The following is an 18,964-nucleotide window of genomic DNA, read 5'->3' as shown; positions in this document are numbered from 1 at the left end:
ACCAACAGTAGAGGAGGGTTCCTTTTTCTCCACACCCTCTCCAGCGTTTATTATTTGTAGACTTTTTAGTGATTGCCATTCTGACTGGTGTGAGGTGATAACTCATTGAGTTTTGATTTGCATTTCTCTAATAATAGCGATATTAAGCATCTTTTCATGTGCCTGTTGGTGATCTGTATGTCTTCTTTGGAGAAATGTCTATTTAAATCTTCTGCCCATTTTTTTGATTGGGATGTTTGTTTTTTTGATGTTAAGCAGTATGAGCTGTTTGTGTATTTTGGAAATTAATCCCTTGTTGGTTGCATCGTTTGGTAATATTATCTCCCAGTCCGTAGGTTGTCTTTCCGTTTTGTTTATGGTTTCCTTTGCTGTGCAAAAACTTTTAAGTTTAATTAGGTCCCATTTGTTTATTTTTTGTTTTTATTTCTGTTACTCATTTTTTGGAGAGGGATCCAAAAAATATTGCTGCAATTTATGTCAACAAGTGTTCTGCCTGTGTTTTCCTCTAAGAGTTTTATAGTATCTGGTCTTATATTTAGGTCTTTAATCCATTATGACTTTATTTCTGTATATAGTGTTAGAGAATGTTCTAATTTCATTCTTTTACATGTAGCTGTCCAGTTTTCCCAACACCACTAATTGAAGAGGCTGTCTTTTCTCCATTGTATATTCTTGCCTCCTTTGTCATAGATTAATTGACCATAAGTGCGTGGGCTTATTTCTGTGGCTTTCTATCCTGTTCCATTGATCTATATTTCTGTTTTTGTGTCAGTACCATACTGTTTTGATGACTGTAGCTTTGTAATATAGTCTGAAGTTAGGAAGTGTGATTCCTTCAGCTCCATTCTTCTTTCTCAAGATTGTTTTGGCTATTCAGGGTCTTTGTGTTTCCACGCAAGTTTTAAAATTTTTTGTCCATTGGTAATTTGATAGGGATTGCATTGAATCTGTAGATTGCCTTGAATAGTATGGTCATTTTAACAATATTGATTCTTCCAATCCAAGAACATGGTATATCTTTCTATCTGTTTGTGTCATCTTCAACTTCTTTCATCAGTGTCTTATAGTTTTTGGAGTACAGGTCTTTTGCCTCCTTAAGTTGGTTTATTCCTGGGTATTTTATTCTTTGATGTGATGGTAAATGGGATTGTTTCCTTAATTTTACTTTCTGATATTTTGTTGTTAGTGTATAGAAATGCAATAGATTTCTGTGCATTAATTTTGTATCCTGCAACTTTACCGAATTCATTGATGAGCTCTAGTAGTTTTCTGGTAGGGTCTTTAGGATTTTCTGTGTATAGCATCATGTCGTCTTCAAACAGTGACGGTTTTACTTCTTCTCTTTCAATTTGAATTCCTTTTATTTCTTTTTCTTCTCTGACTGCTGTGGCTAGGACTTCCAAAGCTATGTTGAATAAAAGTTGCGAGAGTGGGCATACTTGTTTTATTCCTGATCTTAGAGGAAATGCTTTCAGCTTTTCACCATTGAGAATGATGTTAGCTGTGGATTTGTCCTATATGGCCTTTATTATGTTGAGGTATGTTCTTTCTCTGCCTACTTTCTGAAGAATTTTTGGCCTAAACAGATACTGAATTTTATCAAAAGCTTTTTCTGCATCTATAGAGATGATCATATGGTTTTTATTCTTCAATTTGTTAATGTGGTGTATGGCCTGTTTTTTAAAGTGCGTTATTTGTATTTTCATGGGAGAGCTGGATTTGACATGAACACAAGTCATGTCTTTCCTCAACGTGTGCTGGAAGCTATCACCTTAGCAGGGGTTGGGACTGGGAATGGAGGGGCTGGAGCTGGAGCTGGGTTTGTGACGGGACTTGCCCTCTGCTCAGTGGCAACACTGCCCTATCGGGCCTGGGGTTTGGTCCCCAGTTGCTGGAGCACAAGCGCTGAGGGTTGGGTCTGAGCCCGCTCTGTTCCCTTTAAGTGTGTGCTGTCCCCTTTCCCAGCACCAGCACCCTCTCCCCGGGGTGGGGGGGAGCAGTGCTGGGACAAGAGGGGCTGGTGTGGGCACTCAGCGTGGGTCTGGGCACAAGCTGCAGCAGTCCAGCAGCAGGCAGAGATCTGCAAACAAAGACAGTTTTGTTTCTTTCTTCCCAATTTGTATGTCTTTCATTTCCTTTTTTATTGCATTAGCTAGAGTGGTCAGTTTTGTCTGATATTAATTTAGCTGTCCCAGATTTGTTTTGTTTTTTTTTTTTTTTTTGGTAATGTTGACAGTATATGTTTTCTATTCCTTTACTTTGAACTTTTCTTTATTCTTGTGTTTTAGATATATGTTTCTAAACAACCTATATTTAGGTTTTATTTTCTTAATCCAGCCTGGCAATATTTGTCTCTTAATTGAATCATTTAATCTACTTACGTTTAATATGATCACTAATACACTGTATTTATGCAAATGTAGGTGACACTGATTATAAGATACCATTATTAACATAACACTTAGAATGAAAAAAAATGGTGACTATCAAGTTATTTCAAATTTTAAGATGAATCTCAATTTCAGGGTATTTTAAATGTGTAACGAATGTGTTTTAGAAAAACACATCAAATCTGCTGTATTACAACTGTGGATTTTAGCTCCCTGCTAAAATTTTCAAGCTTCTCATTTTTCTCTCTGACCATAGGAAGCACAGATTTTCTCTTTCTGGGTTATTGTTTGATAATTCTAGTATCTAGAGACTTTATGGGACTATATCTGTTTTTTTTTTCCCCTTATAGTGTCTTTTAATTTTTTTATAGTTCTTCTCACAGTATCTTGTGTCTTCATGTTATGTTTTGATAAAGTATTGGACATTATATTTGAACAATTTTTGGTAAGAAGTAATTTGAGAAGTAGGATTATGTTATCTTTGGCGTATTAAATCTTCTTTTTGAGGACAGATTTCCCACCTACTACTTCATATGCTATTTCATGAACATTAGTTGACTGTTATAAGTTAGGCTTTTTTTTTAGATGCAGGTGATATAGATGCTAGTGTTTTTTACAGATAATCGGTTGGATCCAGTTCTGTTTAAAAAGTGGATAATCTAACTTTGTAATATAATTTTATCATTATTTAAGATATTTGAGGGACCTGGTAGTATTCCCCTCACACCCTGCTCTTGGATTCCTGGACGTGTGAGGGGTGCTTTTCCTGGGAGGTACCTTTCTAGAGAAATGGCTTTCTTAACTCTGTCCCTCAATGCCACCTACATCAGAAAGCCTCCATAATCGGAGGCTTTTAAAAGAGTGCTCTTTTTTAAAAAAATTGATCTGATTAAGTGCCATCACTTAGAGTTCTTTCTTAGGACTTCCTGTTCCTAGGCTGTGGGGTTAGGATGGTAGTGGTGGAAGTGTGTTTTGGTTATTTCCAGGTTAGTCATAGAGAGAATGTTTTAAATGATAGTTGGGTTTTTTTTGGTGGACCATTTCCATCACTGTTAGTCCCATGTATCTCCTTTTGAATCAGTTTTATAAAACTCACCTAGATGTGACAGAAGAGATTCGGAGATGCTTTAGATTCATATCTTAGTACCCAGAAGTGATAGAGAGTAGGGGTATTTTAGTTGCTATTATTCAAGCCGAGTGTCAGGAGAAAGATCATCCTTCTTATTACTGTAGGTGACATCCAAGGATGACTAGGGAGAGAATATCTTCATTTTATTATCCACAGTGTTAGTGAAGGCCAACGTGGGGATGTTTGTTATTATCTCCACATACTAAACAGCAGAAGAAGCGGTTATGATTTTGTTATCCTTTTCAGTATGATAGTCAACTTCATTGTGGGTGAAACAGATTTTTTTTTTTTGTAGATTGCTTTAGGATCACACATATAAAACATTGTTTCTATGAGAAAATGTGTTCCAAGGACTGTATAACAAGCTTATTTCAAAAATAATCTGTTCAGAAGTGGTGAACTTTGTAGATTAAAATTAGGAGCTCAAGTGTAGGAAATATACACATATGTCTGTACAACTCCTGTGACTATCAGCTGATTAATATATTCTTACAGAAAACATTATTGAATATGTACTGTGTGGTAGGCAATGTACTAGCCATATAAAGAACAATAATAGGAAATAAAAAAACAATTGTTTAAATTGAAGTCTCCTTGTTTATCAGATAATTATCACATGCTCTAGTTTGACATTTCTACTTGAGGTCCTTAGACTCAAACTCTTGTTATCCTTCCTAAAACCTGCTCTGCCCCCATCTTCCCGTGATAGTTAATGATAGCGCCTTCCTTCTAGTAGCTCAGGACAAAAATCTCAGTCACCCTTGACTTCTCTTTTCTCACATTCTTTGCCTTAATGCCTATTTCTTTAAACCATATAAATAATCCAAACCCTTCTTACTGCTTTCACCACTGCCAGTTGGTCCGTCATCATCTGTTGAGTGGACTTCTTCCTGCTTAACATAGCAAACATGGTGATTTTATTAAAACGTAAATCAGATCACATCATTCCTGCTTCACGCTTTCCATTGTGTCATTCCCCTCCTTATTTCACTCATCGTAAAAAGTCAGATTCTTGCAATGGCCTCTTCACACCTTGCTGTCTGTATCCCTCACTGTCTCACTCCACTCCAGCCACGCTGGCTTCCTTATCTGTTCCTTGAACAGGCAGGCCTCTCCCTTTGGGCTTTTGCACTTACTGTTTCTTCTGCCGGTAATGTTCTTCCCCTAGAAATCCAGTTTTGATTCAGTTGTCTCAGTATTTGAAGTGCCTGTCCTGACAGCTCTTTGAAAAACTGTAGTCGCTCCTCCCCCTGCAGAGGTCGTCCTCTTCACCTCCTCATCTTTTTCCCCAACGTGACTTGTCTTCTAATGTACTATTGAATTTATTTCTTCATTATGTTTATAGTCTGTTTCACTCAGTAGAATGTTGCCTTCACAGGGGCGGGGATTTTTGTCTGCCTTGTTTACTGTTTTCTCCCCTGCACGAAGAAGAGTGCCTTGTACATGATAGATGTTCCACAAATATTTGTTGAAGGAACAGTGTTGTACAAAAGGACTCCTCCTTACAATATTCCTAAGCAGAGAGTAGCAAGAAAAAGAAGAATGTGGAAAACGAGTGTTTTTGTCATTGTCGGAAATCTTGTGCTAGGTCTTTACTTTCTGTGTGACTGCTTTCCAGTCCGAAGAGCCAGGAGCCAGGACTGTCTACTTCCTGGGAGACTCTGGGCCGGTTAGCAAAGAAGAGTTTACCCAGGGGACAAAGTCTCCCAGGAAGGATCTGTTTCTTAGATTCCTTGGATGTACAGAAGACACGGAATCAATAGGAATGCTTTCTCAATCACTGTAACGTAACATGGTTCTCATTCCCACTGTTACTTTTGGTACCATTGCTCAAACTGATGAAAAAGATTCTTTCAGGGCACCAAACGCCCCCAATAAACTTTTAATGTGACTTGGATTTCTCAAAGGTTCTTGTTTTATAGATGAGTGTGTCTCCCACTAGTCTTCAAAAGTGAACCTAGCCAGTGGGACTATCTAAAAATATCGTTATTGAGTAAAACAATAACTAAAAACAACCCAGCAACACATAGAAACACATCAAAATTGTGTTCGTATAAATACCACATAGACAGTTCAAGTTGGACCGTTTCTAGAAGCCCATCTAGCCTTCAGAGTATTAACTACAGTTCTTAGAAATTACCATCAGAGGCATTTGAACCTCAGACTGTAGCTGAAATTCTGCCCTGTGCAGGCTGCTCCTTGGTAGCTACAGTGCGTGCATCGTCGCTGGATTCACGTTATTGTCACATAGCTCCTCGTAAGTGTTAGTGAGGGGAGCGCAGGAACGTCATTTCAACAGAATGAAAAGAGGTTGGGGAAACAGAGCTCGCTTCGCATATTTGAAGAACCTTTACTATGGAAGACAAATAAAACTTAATTCTAGAGAGGACTAGATAATTTTTGAGGTCTCTTCTGATGCTGAGATTTATGATTCTGTGAATATTTTCTGTATCTTCTGCCATTTTATTTTTTGCCATTTTATTTTATTTTATTTTATTTTTTTGTGTGTGGTACGCGGGCCTCTCACTGTTGTGGCCTCTCCCGCCATGGAGCACAGGCTCCGGACGCGCAGGCTCAGTGGCCATGGCTCACAGGCCCAGCCGCTCCGCGGCATGTGGGATCTTCCCAGACCGGGGCACGAACCCGTGTCCCCTGCATCGGCAGCCAGACTCTCAACCACTGTGCCACCAGGGAAACCCCTGCCGTTTTTTTTTTTTCCCCGCCATGTCTTGCGGTTTGCAGGATCTTTGTTCCCCAACCAGAGACTGAACCTGGACCCTTGGTAGGGAAAGCGTGGAGTCTTAACCACTGGACAGCCAGGGAACTTCCTCTGCCATTTTATTTTATTTTATTTATTTATTTATTTATTTATTTATTTATTTATTGTTATGCGGGCCTCTCACTGTTGTGGCCTCTCCCATTGCGGAGCACAGGCTCCGGACGCGCAGGCTCAGCGGCCATGGCTCACGGGCCTAGCCGCTCCGCGGCATGTGGGATCTTCCCGGACCGGGGCACGAACCCGTGTCCCCTGCATCGGCAGGCGGACTCCCAACCACTGCGCCACCAGGGAAGCCCCCTCTGCCATTTTAAATGTTCACTTCTTGATGGTTGAAGACATGACTTAAGGTTTTCAAAGTGAGTAATTGCTATGACTTAAGATCTTTTTCTTCATGTTTATTACAGAGGTTCCAGAAACTTCAGCACCTGCAGTGCAGAAGACTTTGAGAAGTTAACTTTAAATAAAGGTGGAAACTGCCTTCTTAATATTCCAAAGCCTGACGAAGCTTACAGCGCTCCTTTCTGTGGTAATAAATTGGTGGACCCTGGGGAAGAGTGTGACTGCGGTACTCCAAAGGTCAGTTTAATGTGTGATGTTTGCTTTGCGAAGTTACCTTGGGATTTGCAAAAGAATAAAATAGCTCGCTTTGGGCAACTCTAGCATAGGAGCTAAAGTAAAATATAGTGGCAAAATGAGGAGTGGTATTTTGCTTGTGGGCATAATGTTCCTGGGATTGATCATCCCCTCCTTCCTAGAACATAACCAATGGTGTCATCTGTTTTGGTGTCCAGGAAAGCACCATGTTTATTCTTCTGTTTTTTGCTACCTTCTACCATTTCTGTTATGGTTACTGAGTCATTTATTTATTTTAAAGAACCAATCAGTTTTTCTCTTGGCTCTTTACTTAGAAGCTTTTACTATTCTGGCACTGCCATTGCAGAAACATTTATTCAGTTGACCTCATTTTAATAATAAATTGTCCAGAGTTCTTCATTAACAAAGTTCTTGCAACTCAAATTAACATTCTCCCTTTAGTAAGCTTCAGTTCACCTACCGCTCTCTGGCTTTCTCACACCTGTTACCCACACTTACTGCCATAAGTCTGTGCCCGTCTTTATTCTTCTTCTTCTATATCTTAGCCATTCTCCTCTCAAAATGGCCTACTTAAGACTTCCTAGACAAGGCTTAGGAGGAAAAAAAGTTTTAATTAAATTTCAAAAATTAAAAAAATTTAAATTTTAAAGAAATTGGTTCAATTGTATGTAAACTTTACTATATTCTCAATCTTTTCCACAAGTGCTGCTTCTTCTCCCTTACCTGACCACACATCCCTGGCTTTTGCCAGAAGGCTTTACATTCTAGAAAGGCAGTACGTTTTTTTGGTTTTGTTTTCTGCGGGGGAGGGGCGCGCCACTTGGCTTGTGAGATCTTAGTTTCCCAACCAGGGGTCTAACCTGGGCCCTCGGCAGTGAGAGCACAGAGTCCTAACCACTGGACCACTAGGGAATTGCCAGGCAGTATGTATTTTATGACGAAATTGTCATGGGCCTTCATTGCACTATTGCTGCATGTCAGCAGCCTCTGCTAAATGTTTTCCATGGTATGATCCTCACACTAACTCTAGGAGGTTGATATTTCTTTATATTCTCATTTTCAAGTGAGGAAAATAAAGCCTAATGAGGTTATGTTTAGTCTCTAAATTAATGTTATACTGTTAGGATGACCAAGCTCTTCTTTCCAGGCATTCTCCTAAAATATTATATATGTTTTGATTTCTCCTGACTATTTACTTCATTATCGAACTAATTGAAATAGTCTATATTTGCTTCTCGAGCTTTTGCACTACAAATTACTCTTGAAAAAAGTACCTCTTCCCCCCAAATATCACAGGTGTTTTTCTTGGTATAAAAAAATAGCAAGCACAAGCAAAATTTCCCTTTATTTCTCCCATACATTTTTTCACTTCCCTCTGCAGTGGTAATCATTCTTATAAGTTTAGTGTGTTTCTTTATAGATTTTATTCTATGCATTTATATACCTATATACAGTATGTACATTTGTACCATAGTTGGGTTTGTTTTAGGATTTTATTTTTTTACATAAACGAAATCCAACTTAATACATTGCACGCAGAGGTTTTTTTTCTATTAATATATCCTACAGATTTTTTCCACGTCATTATGTTATTTACACATAATCCTTTAATCTGCTGATTAGTATTTCAGTATAAGGATATACTGTGATTTATTTCACCATACTCTCATTAAAGGACATTTACTCACTGTAGTTAGTATTTTTCTGTTGCAAACAGTACATCCTTGTATATGCTCCGTGTGTGTGTGTGTGTGTGTGTGTGTGTGTGCATACATACATATACAAGTATTTATCTAAGATAATTACATAAAGGTAGAATTATTGAATTGCAAAGTATGCATGTTTTTAATTTTATTAGAGACTACCAAATTTCCTACAAAAAGGCTGTGTCAGTTTGCACTTTTACCAACAATATGTCATGGCATTTAGTGTCCCCCATAGTTTTGTTAACTGAGCAAGGTACAAGTTTTACTCGTGTTTCAAGATTATCATCATATAGCCCCTCTATAATTTTTTCTAGCATTTTTGTAATTACGGTTTTTTGTATTAGCTCTATAATTGGTGTGGGGGGGTCATGTGGAGTGAGCTAGAGAATTAACTTTTACCCATTAATTGTCAGTTGTTGCAAAACCATTTAAAATGGTACTTTCACCATAAACAAAATTCCTGTATACATAGTCTATTTCCGGATTCTCTTTTCTTTTATGAAGCCATCTGTCTGTCTTGCACAGTAGTTGTGAAAAAAAATTAACAGCTGTATTGAAGTATAATTGAATACAGTGTCAAAAAAAACCCACCCCAAATTCAGACTTAGATAAGAAAAGGCTTTATCCAGAAGAAAGACTATTGTAGTAGGGAGAACACACTGATCTCAGACATCTGGAAGCGTCTCAAAATCAAACAAAAAGGTTTTTCTTTTATAGGGTAAATGTGGGAGCAAACAGAGATAAGCAGAATCTTTTATGGGGAAGCTGGATAAGCAGGGGAGAAAAGCCAGTGAGGTCTGATGGGAAGTTGTCTTTTGGTCAGCTGATTGCCAGGAGAAGCTGGGAAGGGGTGGGGATACTTGTTGCCTTTTTTTTTGTGGAGACAAACAGAGTTCAAGGGCCTATATAGGAAAGAGAGAAGGCTCACTAAAGTTTGGTCAAGACAAAGCAAAGGGTAAGAAACAGGCAATTATAAACACTTGTCAACAATGAACTGCACCCATTTAACACATACAAGTTAGGTTTTGATACCTGTTTGCCTATGTGAAACATATGTTTTTGTGCTTTTGGTGTTACATCTAAGAAATCTTTGCCTAGTCCAAGATTTCAAATATTTTCTCCTAGAAGCTTTATCATTTTAGGTTTTCTTAAAAAATAAATTTATTTCGATTTTATTTATTTATTTTTGGTTGCATTAGGTCTTTGTTGCTGCACACAGGCTTTCTCTAGTTGTGGCGAGGGGGGGCTACTCTTCGTTGCGGTGCACAGTCTTCTCATTGCAGTGTCTTCTCTTGTTGCGGAGCACAGGCTCCAGGCGCGCGGGCTTTGTTAGTTGTGGCACGTGGGCTCAGTAGTTGTGGCTCACGGGCTCTAGAGCACAGGCTCAGTAGTTGTGGCGCATGGGCTTAGTTGCTCCACGGCATGTGGGATCTTCCCGGACCAGGGCTCGAACCTCTGTCCCCTGCATTGGCAGGTGGACTCTTAACCACTGTGCCACCAGGGGAGTCCATTGTTTTAGGTTTTACATTTAGGTTTATGATACATTTTGACTTAATATTTTGTATGGTGCAAGGTATAGGTCATTTTTCAAATTTTCAAATTTTTATTATGAAATTATTATAAACTGACAGACCATTGGAAAAACAGTCCAAAGAATCCTATGTATTTTTTGCTCAGTTTCCCCCAAAGGGTGACAAATTATATAGTTATAGTGCAGTATAAAAACCAGGACACTGACATTGGTATGTTAACTAGATTACAGACTTTATTCAGCTTTTACCATTTTAACCTGCATTGGTGTGTGTGTGTGTGTGTGAACTTTTATGCAGTTTTATTCCATATATAGTTTTATGTAACCACCACCTCAATTAAAATACAGAACTGTTCCATCACCACAAAAGAACACCCTCCTGCTACCTTGTTGTAATTACACCCATCCTGACTCCAGCCCTTATCCCTGCCCCTGGCTTCCATCTGTGGTTTTGCCATTTCAATAATGTTTGCCATTTCAATAATAAATAGAGGGACTTCCCTGGTGGTCCAGTGGTTAGGACTTTGCCTGCCAATGAAGGGGGTGTGGGTTCAATCCCTGGTCAGGGAGTTAAGATTCCACATGCCTCGGGCCAAAAAACCAAAGCATAAAACAGAAGCAATGTTGTAACAAATTCAATAAAGACTTAAAAGAAATAATAATAAATGGAGGGACTTCCCTGGTGGTCCAGTGGTAAAGAATCCACCTTACAGTGCAGGGGACGCAGGTTCGATCCCTGGTCAGGGAACTAAGATCCCACATGCCTTGGGGCAACTAAGTCCGCGCGCCACAAACAATGAGCTCACGCGCCTCAAACAAGCTCACGCGCCTCAACTAGAGAGCCCGCATGCTGCAAACTACGGAGCCCAAGTTGCTGGAGCCACAACTAGACAAGAGAAAACCCACATGCCACAACTAGAGAGAAGCTCGAGAGCTGCAATGAAGAGCCTGCACGCCGCAACAAAAGATCCCGCACGCCTCAATGAAGATCCCACATGCTGCAACTAAGACCCGAAACAGCCAAAAATAAATAAATAAATCTTTAAAAAAAAAAATAATAAATGGAATCATACAACATATAACCTTTTGAGACTGACTTTTTTTCACTAAGCGTAATGCCTTTGAGGTCAGTCTAGGTTGTTGCATGTGTTAATATTTTTTAAATTTTTTATTAGTGAGTAACAGTCCATTGTATGGATATTACTTCAGAGATTTGGAATAATGTTTAGGGTGGTATTTCCACCAGCTCAAAGGGCCTATCTGAAGTTTGTTTAACCATTCACCCATTAAAGGATATCTAGGTTGTTTCTAACATTTTGCTATTATGAATAAAGCTGCCATGAATTATAGCCCACTCTTTATCATCAGAGAATTAAAGAAAAATATGGTCTTCATGAGTAAACATACGAAGAATCTCAGCAGAGAAATGTATAATAAAGAACCAAATGGAAATTATAGAACTAAAAATTCTAATAAATGAAAGACTCACTGGGTAGAGTTAATAGCAGATTAAGATGGCATAAAAAGAGTGAACATGAAGTAGAACAAAAGAAATAATCCAATCTAAAGAAAAAAGAAGAAAGACTAAAGAAAAATGAACAGAGCATCAGGGACATGTAGGCAATATCAAAGAGCCTAATGTAATTATAAGTGAAATCCCAAGAGGAGAGTGAGAACGAGATGGGAAAAGTATTCAAAGAAATAATGGCTGAAAATTTCCCATATTTAACAGAAAATGTTAAGTTACAATTCTAAAACACTAAGTAAAGCCAAATCAGAATCATTACTAAGAACGATTGTAGGCACATTGTAATCAAAGTGCTGAGATAAGCAGAAAATAATGCAAGAAGTCAAAAGAAAATGGGGAACAACTGTATACATGGCAGCTGATTTTGGGAGCAGAAGACAGTAGAACAGCAGATTTATGGTTCTGAAAGGAAGAAACCGTCAGCCTAGAATTCTGCAACATAGGAAAATAAATATTCTTCAAAAATTAAAGCTTATAGCCCCTGCCCCCTTCTCTCCTCCTCCTCCTTTCTCCTGTCTTCTTCTTTCCCCCTCTCCTTTCTCCTTCCCTTCTCAAACAATTCATACCTGAAGACATTAGTTGGAACATAGGAGAGTAGATGTCACTGGGTGGAAGGTTCGGAGCAGGGGTAGGGAGCCATGGTGGGCCAAAGTGGGGTGAGAGAAGCCAAGCAAGATAAAAAGAATGTCCACATGGGTGGAAATTCACCCAACAGAGAAGTCAGACCTTGAGCATGAAGAGAAGTGCATTTATGGATGCTTAATTTCCTGTGATCATTAAACACACTGTTATAGACTGAATGTTTGTGTCCCCCAAATTCATATGTTGAAGCCCTAACCCCCAAGTATGTCTGTATTTGGAGAAGGGATCTCTAGGAAAGTAATTAAGGTTAAATGAGGTCATAAGGGTGGGCCTTGATCTGATAGGATTAGAGTCCTTATAAAAAAGAGACACTGGAGAGTTTGCTTGCTTTCTCTCTGAACACATGCACTGAAGAAAGGCCATGTGAGCACACAGCAAGAAGGCAGCTGTCTGCAAGCCAAGGAAGAGAGTCTGCGCCGGAAACTGAATTGGCTGGAACTTTGATCTTGGCCCTCTAGCCTTCAGAGCTGACGTAATAAATTTCTTTTGTTTAAGTCATTAGTCTATGGTACCTTGTTCTGACAATCCCAGCAGACTAAGACACATACTCTCTGTGATTTCAGTCCTTTGAAATATGTTGAGACCTAGATAATAGCTAAAGAGTCACTGATAAATCCAGAAGGATAGTAAGGGACTGTTTCCAGAGAGTAACTGTTACAGTCAGGTTAGAAGGAAGCATAGGTCTAAGATAAGAATTTTATTAATGAATATTGATGACAATAATTTATTTCTTTATTGACAGTCATTTTCTCTTCACAGGAATGTGAATTGGACCCTTGTTGTGAAGGAAGTACTTGTAAACTTAAATCATCTGCTGAATGTGCATATGGCGACTGTTGTCAAGACTGTTGGGTAGGGAATTCCTCTGTATTTGGAAAAAATAGAAAAAGGAAAAATATGCATATATCAAAATTGGTTTTCTCTGATCTGTGAGAGAGCACTATTTTTATTACATGATTACATGAACAGTTTTATGACACTTGTTTGCAGTTTTGTGTCATGTTCTTTTATGACAAATGGTCTAAAGAGAATTTTTTTCTTAAGTAAAAACATTTTTTTTTTCTGATTTAAGAGTGATCCATGTTTTTCATTAAAAATTCAACAATAGAAAGTAGACACTGAAAGACCCTCTATCATTTTACCCTCTTCAGGTAGCCATTGTTTGATAATTTGTTTAGTCACTTTTTCCTATGTAAATGTGAGTATGAGTGTGTGTGTAGGTGTGTGTCTGTGTGAAAGTGGGTAAACATGGGTATACATATTTTTACTATGTACTTTTTTCAGTAAGATACCATGGATTTTCTTCCATTCATGTAGTTCTACAAGGTTATATAGTTAGTATTCCTTTGTATGGCTGTACCATAATTTCTTTATCTGGTCACCAATGATGGACATTTAGATAGCTTCCAATATTTGCTTATAAGTGGAATTGTTGGGACAGATTATGCATATGAAAATTTTTGACACGCATTTTATATACCTTCTACAAATGTGCCAGTCTGTAATTGCCAGTCTAATCAATACACTGATTACGTACAGTGTACAGTATAGATTACATCCGCACTATTTTTGTTTCCTCGTACTAACATTGGTTGCTAGCCAGTGTTACGATCCAGGTTAGTTTGATAGTTGTAAAGTGCTTTTATATCTTAGTTTAATTTGCATTTCTTTTGGTTATCAATGAGGCTATGCTTTTTCATTTTCCATGTTTCATGACTTTTATGAATAGCCTATTACGGGCCTTTGTTCATTTTTCTATTGGGTTGTTTAATCTTTTGTTTTTGTTAGAACTTTTTATAGATATAAATATTGTGGTTTCCAATTTGATTAATTTGTGGGAATTTTCCTGATATTCCTTTTCAATTTCAATCCCATTACCCTAGTTCCTTCCAGGAGGTACTTTGTGCCGAGGAAAAACCAATGAATGTGATGTTCCAGAATATTGCAACGGTTCTTCTCAGTTCTGTCAGCCAGATGTTTTTATTCAGAATGGATACCCTTGCCAGAATAACAGAGCCTATTGTTACAATGGCATGTGCCAATATTATGATGCTCAGTGTCAAGTCATCTTTGGCTCAAGTAAGTTATGTTATTTATATTGATTGCTGTGATTTTATTTTTTTGTTTTAGTTTTTGTTAAAAATGGAAAGCAAACGTTATTGCTAAAATTGAAATTCTCCCGTTTCCTCTCTCCTATCATGTTCCCCTCTTTCCTTCTCTGTAGGCAATCATGGTCATTAATTTGATGTGTCCAAGTTCAGTTGGTGATTTTTGTTTTTATCATACTTTCTCACCTCTCTATCCTGTGTATATTAACATTATGTGTATACATATATATACACAGTATTGTATTCTAGCTTTAATAAATTCATGTAAATAGTATGGGGACATACAGATGGGTCTTCTGTTTTCATTGTTCACTCAAAATGTTTTTGCAATCCATCTGTATTGCTATATTTAGATCACAGAGCATTAGAGTATTCTATTATATAAATGGAATCCATTCTTTTCCTAGTAGTATTTAATATATTTTTTATTGTCTCTTTTTAAATATTTCATTTTTATCAAAGTTATACATACAGTAGATTAAAGAGCCAAATCATTCACAAGATTTTATGAAAAAGTAAAGTGTGCCTCCCCATAATAGCCCCGTCCCTTAAGGCAACCATTTCTACCTTTTCTTGCTGATTTCTAGCCGATTACTTTGTTACTTACTTGCTCCAGGTCTTTAGATAATTTCTTGGTAATGCTGCTTTTGGATTTTTCCATTCTAGGTATTAACTGTTAATTTTTCACTGCAGAGGATGAGAATTTAATTTCTTACCTTCTCTTCTCTCAACACTTGTCAGCTCTCATCCTACTCATGCTCATTTTTCATCCTCCATCCTCTTAATATGGATTAATTATAATTTTAGGTAGAGCAGTGTTGACTGTTGTGATTTATAACAAACCAAAAAAAATTGGTCTTTGTCCAGTTCCTGGCATGAGCTCCTAAAACCCTTGGAATTTCCCAAGTGATGAGAGCTGTAAAAGTGTCTTTTGTTATGTCAAGGAAGTGACTTTTGGAAAGTCCCTCAGTGACATAAGGATGGGGCTGGTTGCCAGGGAACTAACCCTGTGATTAGCGTTGGAACTTTCAGTTCCCCCACCTCTGGGACTGGAGATTGCCATACTCACAAGTGGCCAGTGATTTAATCAATCATGTCTATGGAATGAAGCCTCCATGAAAACCCCAAAGGACAGGGTTTGGAGAGCTTCTGGCTTGGTGAACAAGTGGAGATGCAGGGAGTGTCACACTTGGCGGGGCCTGGAACCTCCAAGCCCCTTTCTCTATATCTTGCGTATGCATCTCTTCCATCTGGCTGTTCCTGAGTTATATTCTTTGATAATACACCAGTAATCTAGTGAGTAAAATGTTTCTCTGAGTTCTGTGAGCCACTCTAGCAAATTAATCAAACCCAAGGAGGGGGTGGATCATGGGAACCTTGATCAGATAGGGTCGGAGGAGAGAAGACTAAGCATGAAATGGGACTTCCTTTATGTTTTTCAGGTCATGGGACACAGTGGTAGAGATCTGTGAACTTCTGATATATTTTGCAGGAATGGACAGGTTACTGCAGACCGAAAAAGTACTTACAGATAGGCATTTTAGAGAAGCAAATGCTATTATTTAGCAAGTATATTATCTTTGTAGAGGTCTGCAAAAAAGTCTAGGACGATCGAAGGAACAACATTATTGGGGGGGGGCTTGTTATTAATTTAGTCACTTTTTCCTGGTATAAATGTGAGTGTGAGCATGTGCTTTGCTAGAGTTACTGCCATGTGACGTTTATCCTGTGCAAGTATTCTGCATCCATTTTCAGATTACTTGATCCTCCACTTCTTTTTTCTTCCAACTCCTTTCACCTCATATCCATTTTCTTGTAAACTGAACAACATAGTATCAGGTGTGTAAGACAGACACATGAATTTCCATTATTAGATAGAATGTACTGCCATTTTGGCTTCAAAATATTTACAAATAAAATATTTTTAGGAATATGTAATTAAGTGGAAAAATCAAACATTAAGTGGTACATATATAAAATATAAGAAAACAAGAATGGATTGATACTTTATTAGCTGTCATGGCTATTTGTCAATGTAATTAATACCTAAATTAAGCATCCATATATGGTAAGTTAAAAAAAATAATACCTGGAAGTGTTTTCACCAACCCTCCCAGCCTGATCTAACCAGGGGTGCAGTAGACCTGTGTTTGAGAGCAGTGAGAATTAATATGCTGAAAGTGCTACCATACTGTGCATGGTTTTTAATTTCATCATGGTTAATATAAATTTATTTATATATTTCTGGCTGCGTTGGGTCTTTGTTGCTGCGTGCGGGCTTTCTCTAGTTGCAGTGAGCGGGGGCTACTCTTCATTGCGTGTGCAGACTTCTCCTTGTGGTGGCTTCTCTTGTTGTGGAGCACGGGCTCTAGGCACTTGGGCTTCAGTAGTTGTGGCTCGCGGGCTCAGTAGTTGTGGCTCGTGGGCTTAGTTGCTCCGCAGCATGTGGGATCTTCCCGGACCAGGGCTTGAACCCATGTCCCCTGCATTGGCAGGCGGATTCTTAACCACTGCACCACAGCGAAGTCCCATCATGGTTAATAATTTCATCTTGTTTAATGACACTTCTTTGAGGACTTGAGTGCTTGAGTCCAGGCTAACTTTTAAGTACCATCTAAGCTTTATTTTCACATTTTGTTGTCAATTATAAAATGTGGAACAAAATGTTTTATATGTAGGCCCTGAAACCTTTTCAGAGGTGTTGAGGCAGTTTATCCAGGCGTATGGACTGTCGTAGGGAATACTTTTATTTCTGAATTAAATTGCCATAACTTAAAAATATTTTTTTTAAAATTTTAATCTTATTGGGGTATAGTTGATTTACAATGTTGTATTAGTTTCAGGTGTACAAAAACAATTTTTTTTGCTGTTACAGAAGCCAAGGCTGCTCCAAGGGATTGTTTCATTGATGTGAATTCCAAAGGTGACAGATTTGGCAATTGTGGTTTCTCTGGCAATGAATACAAGAAGTGTGCCACTGGGTAAGTGGAGGCAAGAGTGTAAAAGAATATGAAAGGTTGTAAGATCAGCCATCTTTAGCATCTTTTACAGCTCCTTGTGACTGCCGACTTTCTCCCCCTTAAACATCTAACTTTTCAAATTTAACAATTTTGTAAAACATGACTTCAGAGAGATTCTGAATAGGAAGGGTAAAATTATTCATACCTTTTGACATTACCTGTCTAAAATATAATGATTTTTAGAATGTTACTTTTGTTTATCCTGTTCTACAATAAGAAGCCCAAATAAACACTCTTCTCCCTCTTCCTTTCATTAGAAGATTATGCTGCTAAATCCATACATAGAGGTATCTGCAGAATTAATTCTGGACTTTATCATTTTCTTCTGGCTCTATATAATTTGAAAGTGACAAATTAAAAGCCTTTTTTGTTTCTATAACATTTGCACACTGTAAAAAAATTAATATTATTACAAAAATATAAACAAAAGTTATCCATAATCTGTCTGTATGTATTCAGTAATTTCAGTGTATGTCTTCCTTTTTTTTGTTGTTTCTGTGCACTATACATACACACACTAACATTTTGTATAGTTGGAATTATTCTATAATACTGTGCTTCTCTTCTACTCACTTCACCTCCTACTCTGCCAATTAAGCTAAGCAACTGAGGTAAAACAATGCTTACTAAGAAGAAATAACAACCGTGACCTCCGTGTTCCAAAATCCAACAGACATCTTTAGGTCTTCATGCTTCTGGACCTTTCAGTAGCATTCAACTATGTTGACCATTTTCTCCTTGAAGAAACCCCTTTCCTTGGCTTTTGTGTAGAATATTCTTCTAGTATTTTTTTTTCTGTTTCCAGATGCTCCTTTAATGTATTTATTTGTAGGCTCATCTTTCTCTACTGAGCCATTAAATGTGAAATACTTCAGCTCTACTGGTCTACATGTCGTCCTCTGCCACAGGGCCTTGGCACGTCCTGTTCCTTCTGCCTGACATGCTCTCCTCTCTCTGCCATTTTAAGTACAACTTCTCTGAGAAAGACTTCCTCAACTTCCTTAACAGGGTCAGATGTCCCTCTTATAGATGTTCTTAATGCTGTGTGCTTTTATTTTTTTTAACGTTAGCCAAATTATGTTGTTCTAATTCTTTACAAATTAGTTATCCACATAAAGTATACTTCACAGAATATTTAGAATATACCTTTCTTGATATATAAAACAGAGTAGGTTGAAGGAAGTTAGAAAAACAAGAAAGTATTTCAAAAGAGGGTATGAACATAACTGTTTTGACTACCTTGTATAGTCTCAAAACTAGTTGTAGATGTAAGTTCTCTTGCATTTATATAGCACTCTTTTTCTGGGGAAGTCAAACTATTATTCTTAATAAATTTTTAGTATATTTAAATTGCACAGGAAGGTTTTATGTCCAAACCATTGCTTTAGCAAGTATAATCACTTAAAAGTGATACTGCCTTAGAAAAGATATTGGGTCGGCCAAAAAGTTTGTTCGGTTTTAAGTACAAATAAAAGACACATTTTAAATTTTCGCGAAGAACTTTATTGAACAACATATTCACTGACAGAATGAACTT

The 18,964-nt window shown here is 37.8% G+C and overlaps 1 protein-coding gene across 2 annotated transcripts in view; it reads left to right on the top strand.

The window, feature by feature from the left end:
* Nucleotides 1-18,964, top strand: part of ADAM9 (ADAM metallopeptidase domain 9) — a 103,163-nt gene that overhangs the window by 45,388 nt on the left and 38,811 nt on the right. For both annotated transcript variants that reach the window (XM_060136455.1, XM_060136454.1), the window contains 4 exons: nucleotides 6,703-6,874; nucleotides 13,059-13,151; nucleotides 14,183-14,378; nucleotides 17,283-17,388. In XM_060136455.1, the coding sequence (XP_059992438.1) occupies nucleotides 6,703-6,874; nucleotides 13,059-13,151; nucleotides 14,183-14,378; nucleotides 17,283-17,388 (567 nt within the window). The remainder of the gene's footprint in view (nucleotides 1-6,702; nucleotides 6,875-13,058; nucleotides 13,152-14,182; nucleotides 14,379-17,282; nucleotides 17,389-18,964) is intronic.

This window comes from Lagenorhynchus albirostris, chromosome 21 (assembly GCF_949774975.1).
Source record: "Lagenorhynchus albirostris chromosome 21, mLagAlb1.1, whole genome shotgun sequence".
Lineage (NCBI taxonomy): Eukaryota > Metazoa > Chordata > Mammalia > Artiodactyla > Delphinidae > Lagenorhynchus > Lagenorhynchus albirostris.
The sequence above is the reverse complement of the archived record's forward strand: the minus strand, read 5'-3'. Positions and strand labels throughout refer to the sequence as shown.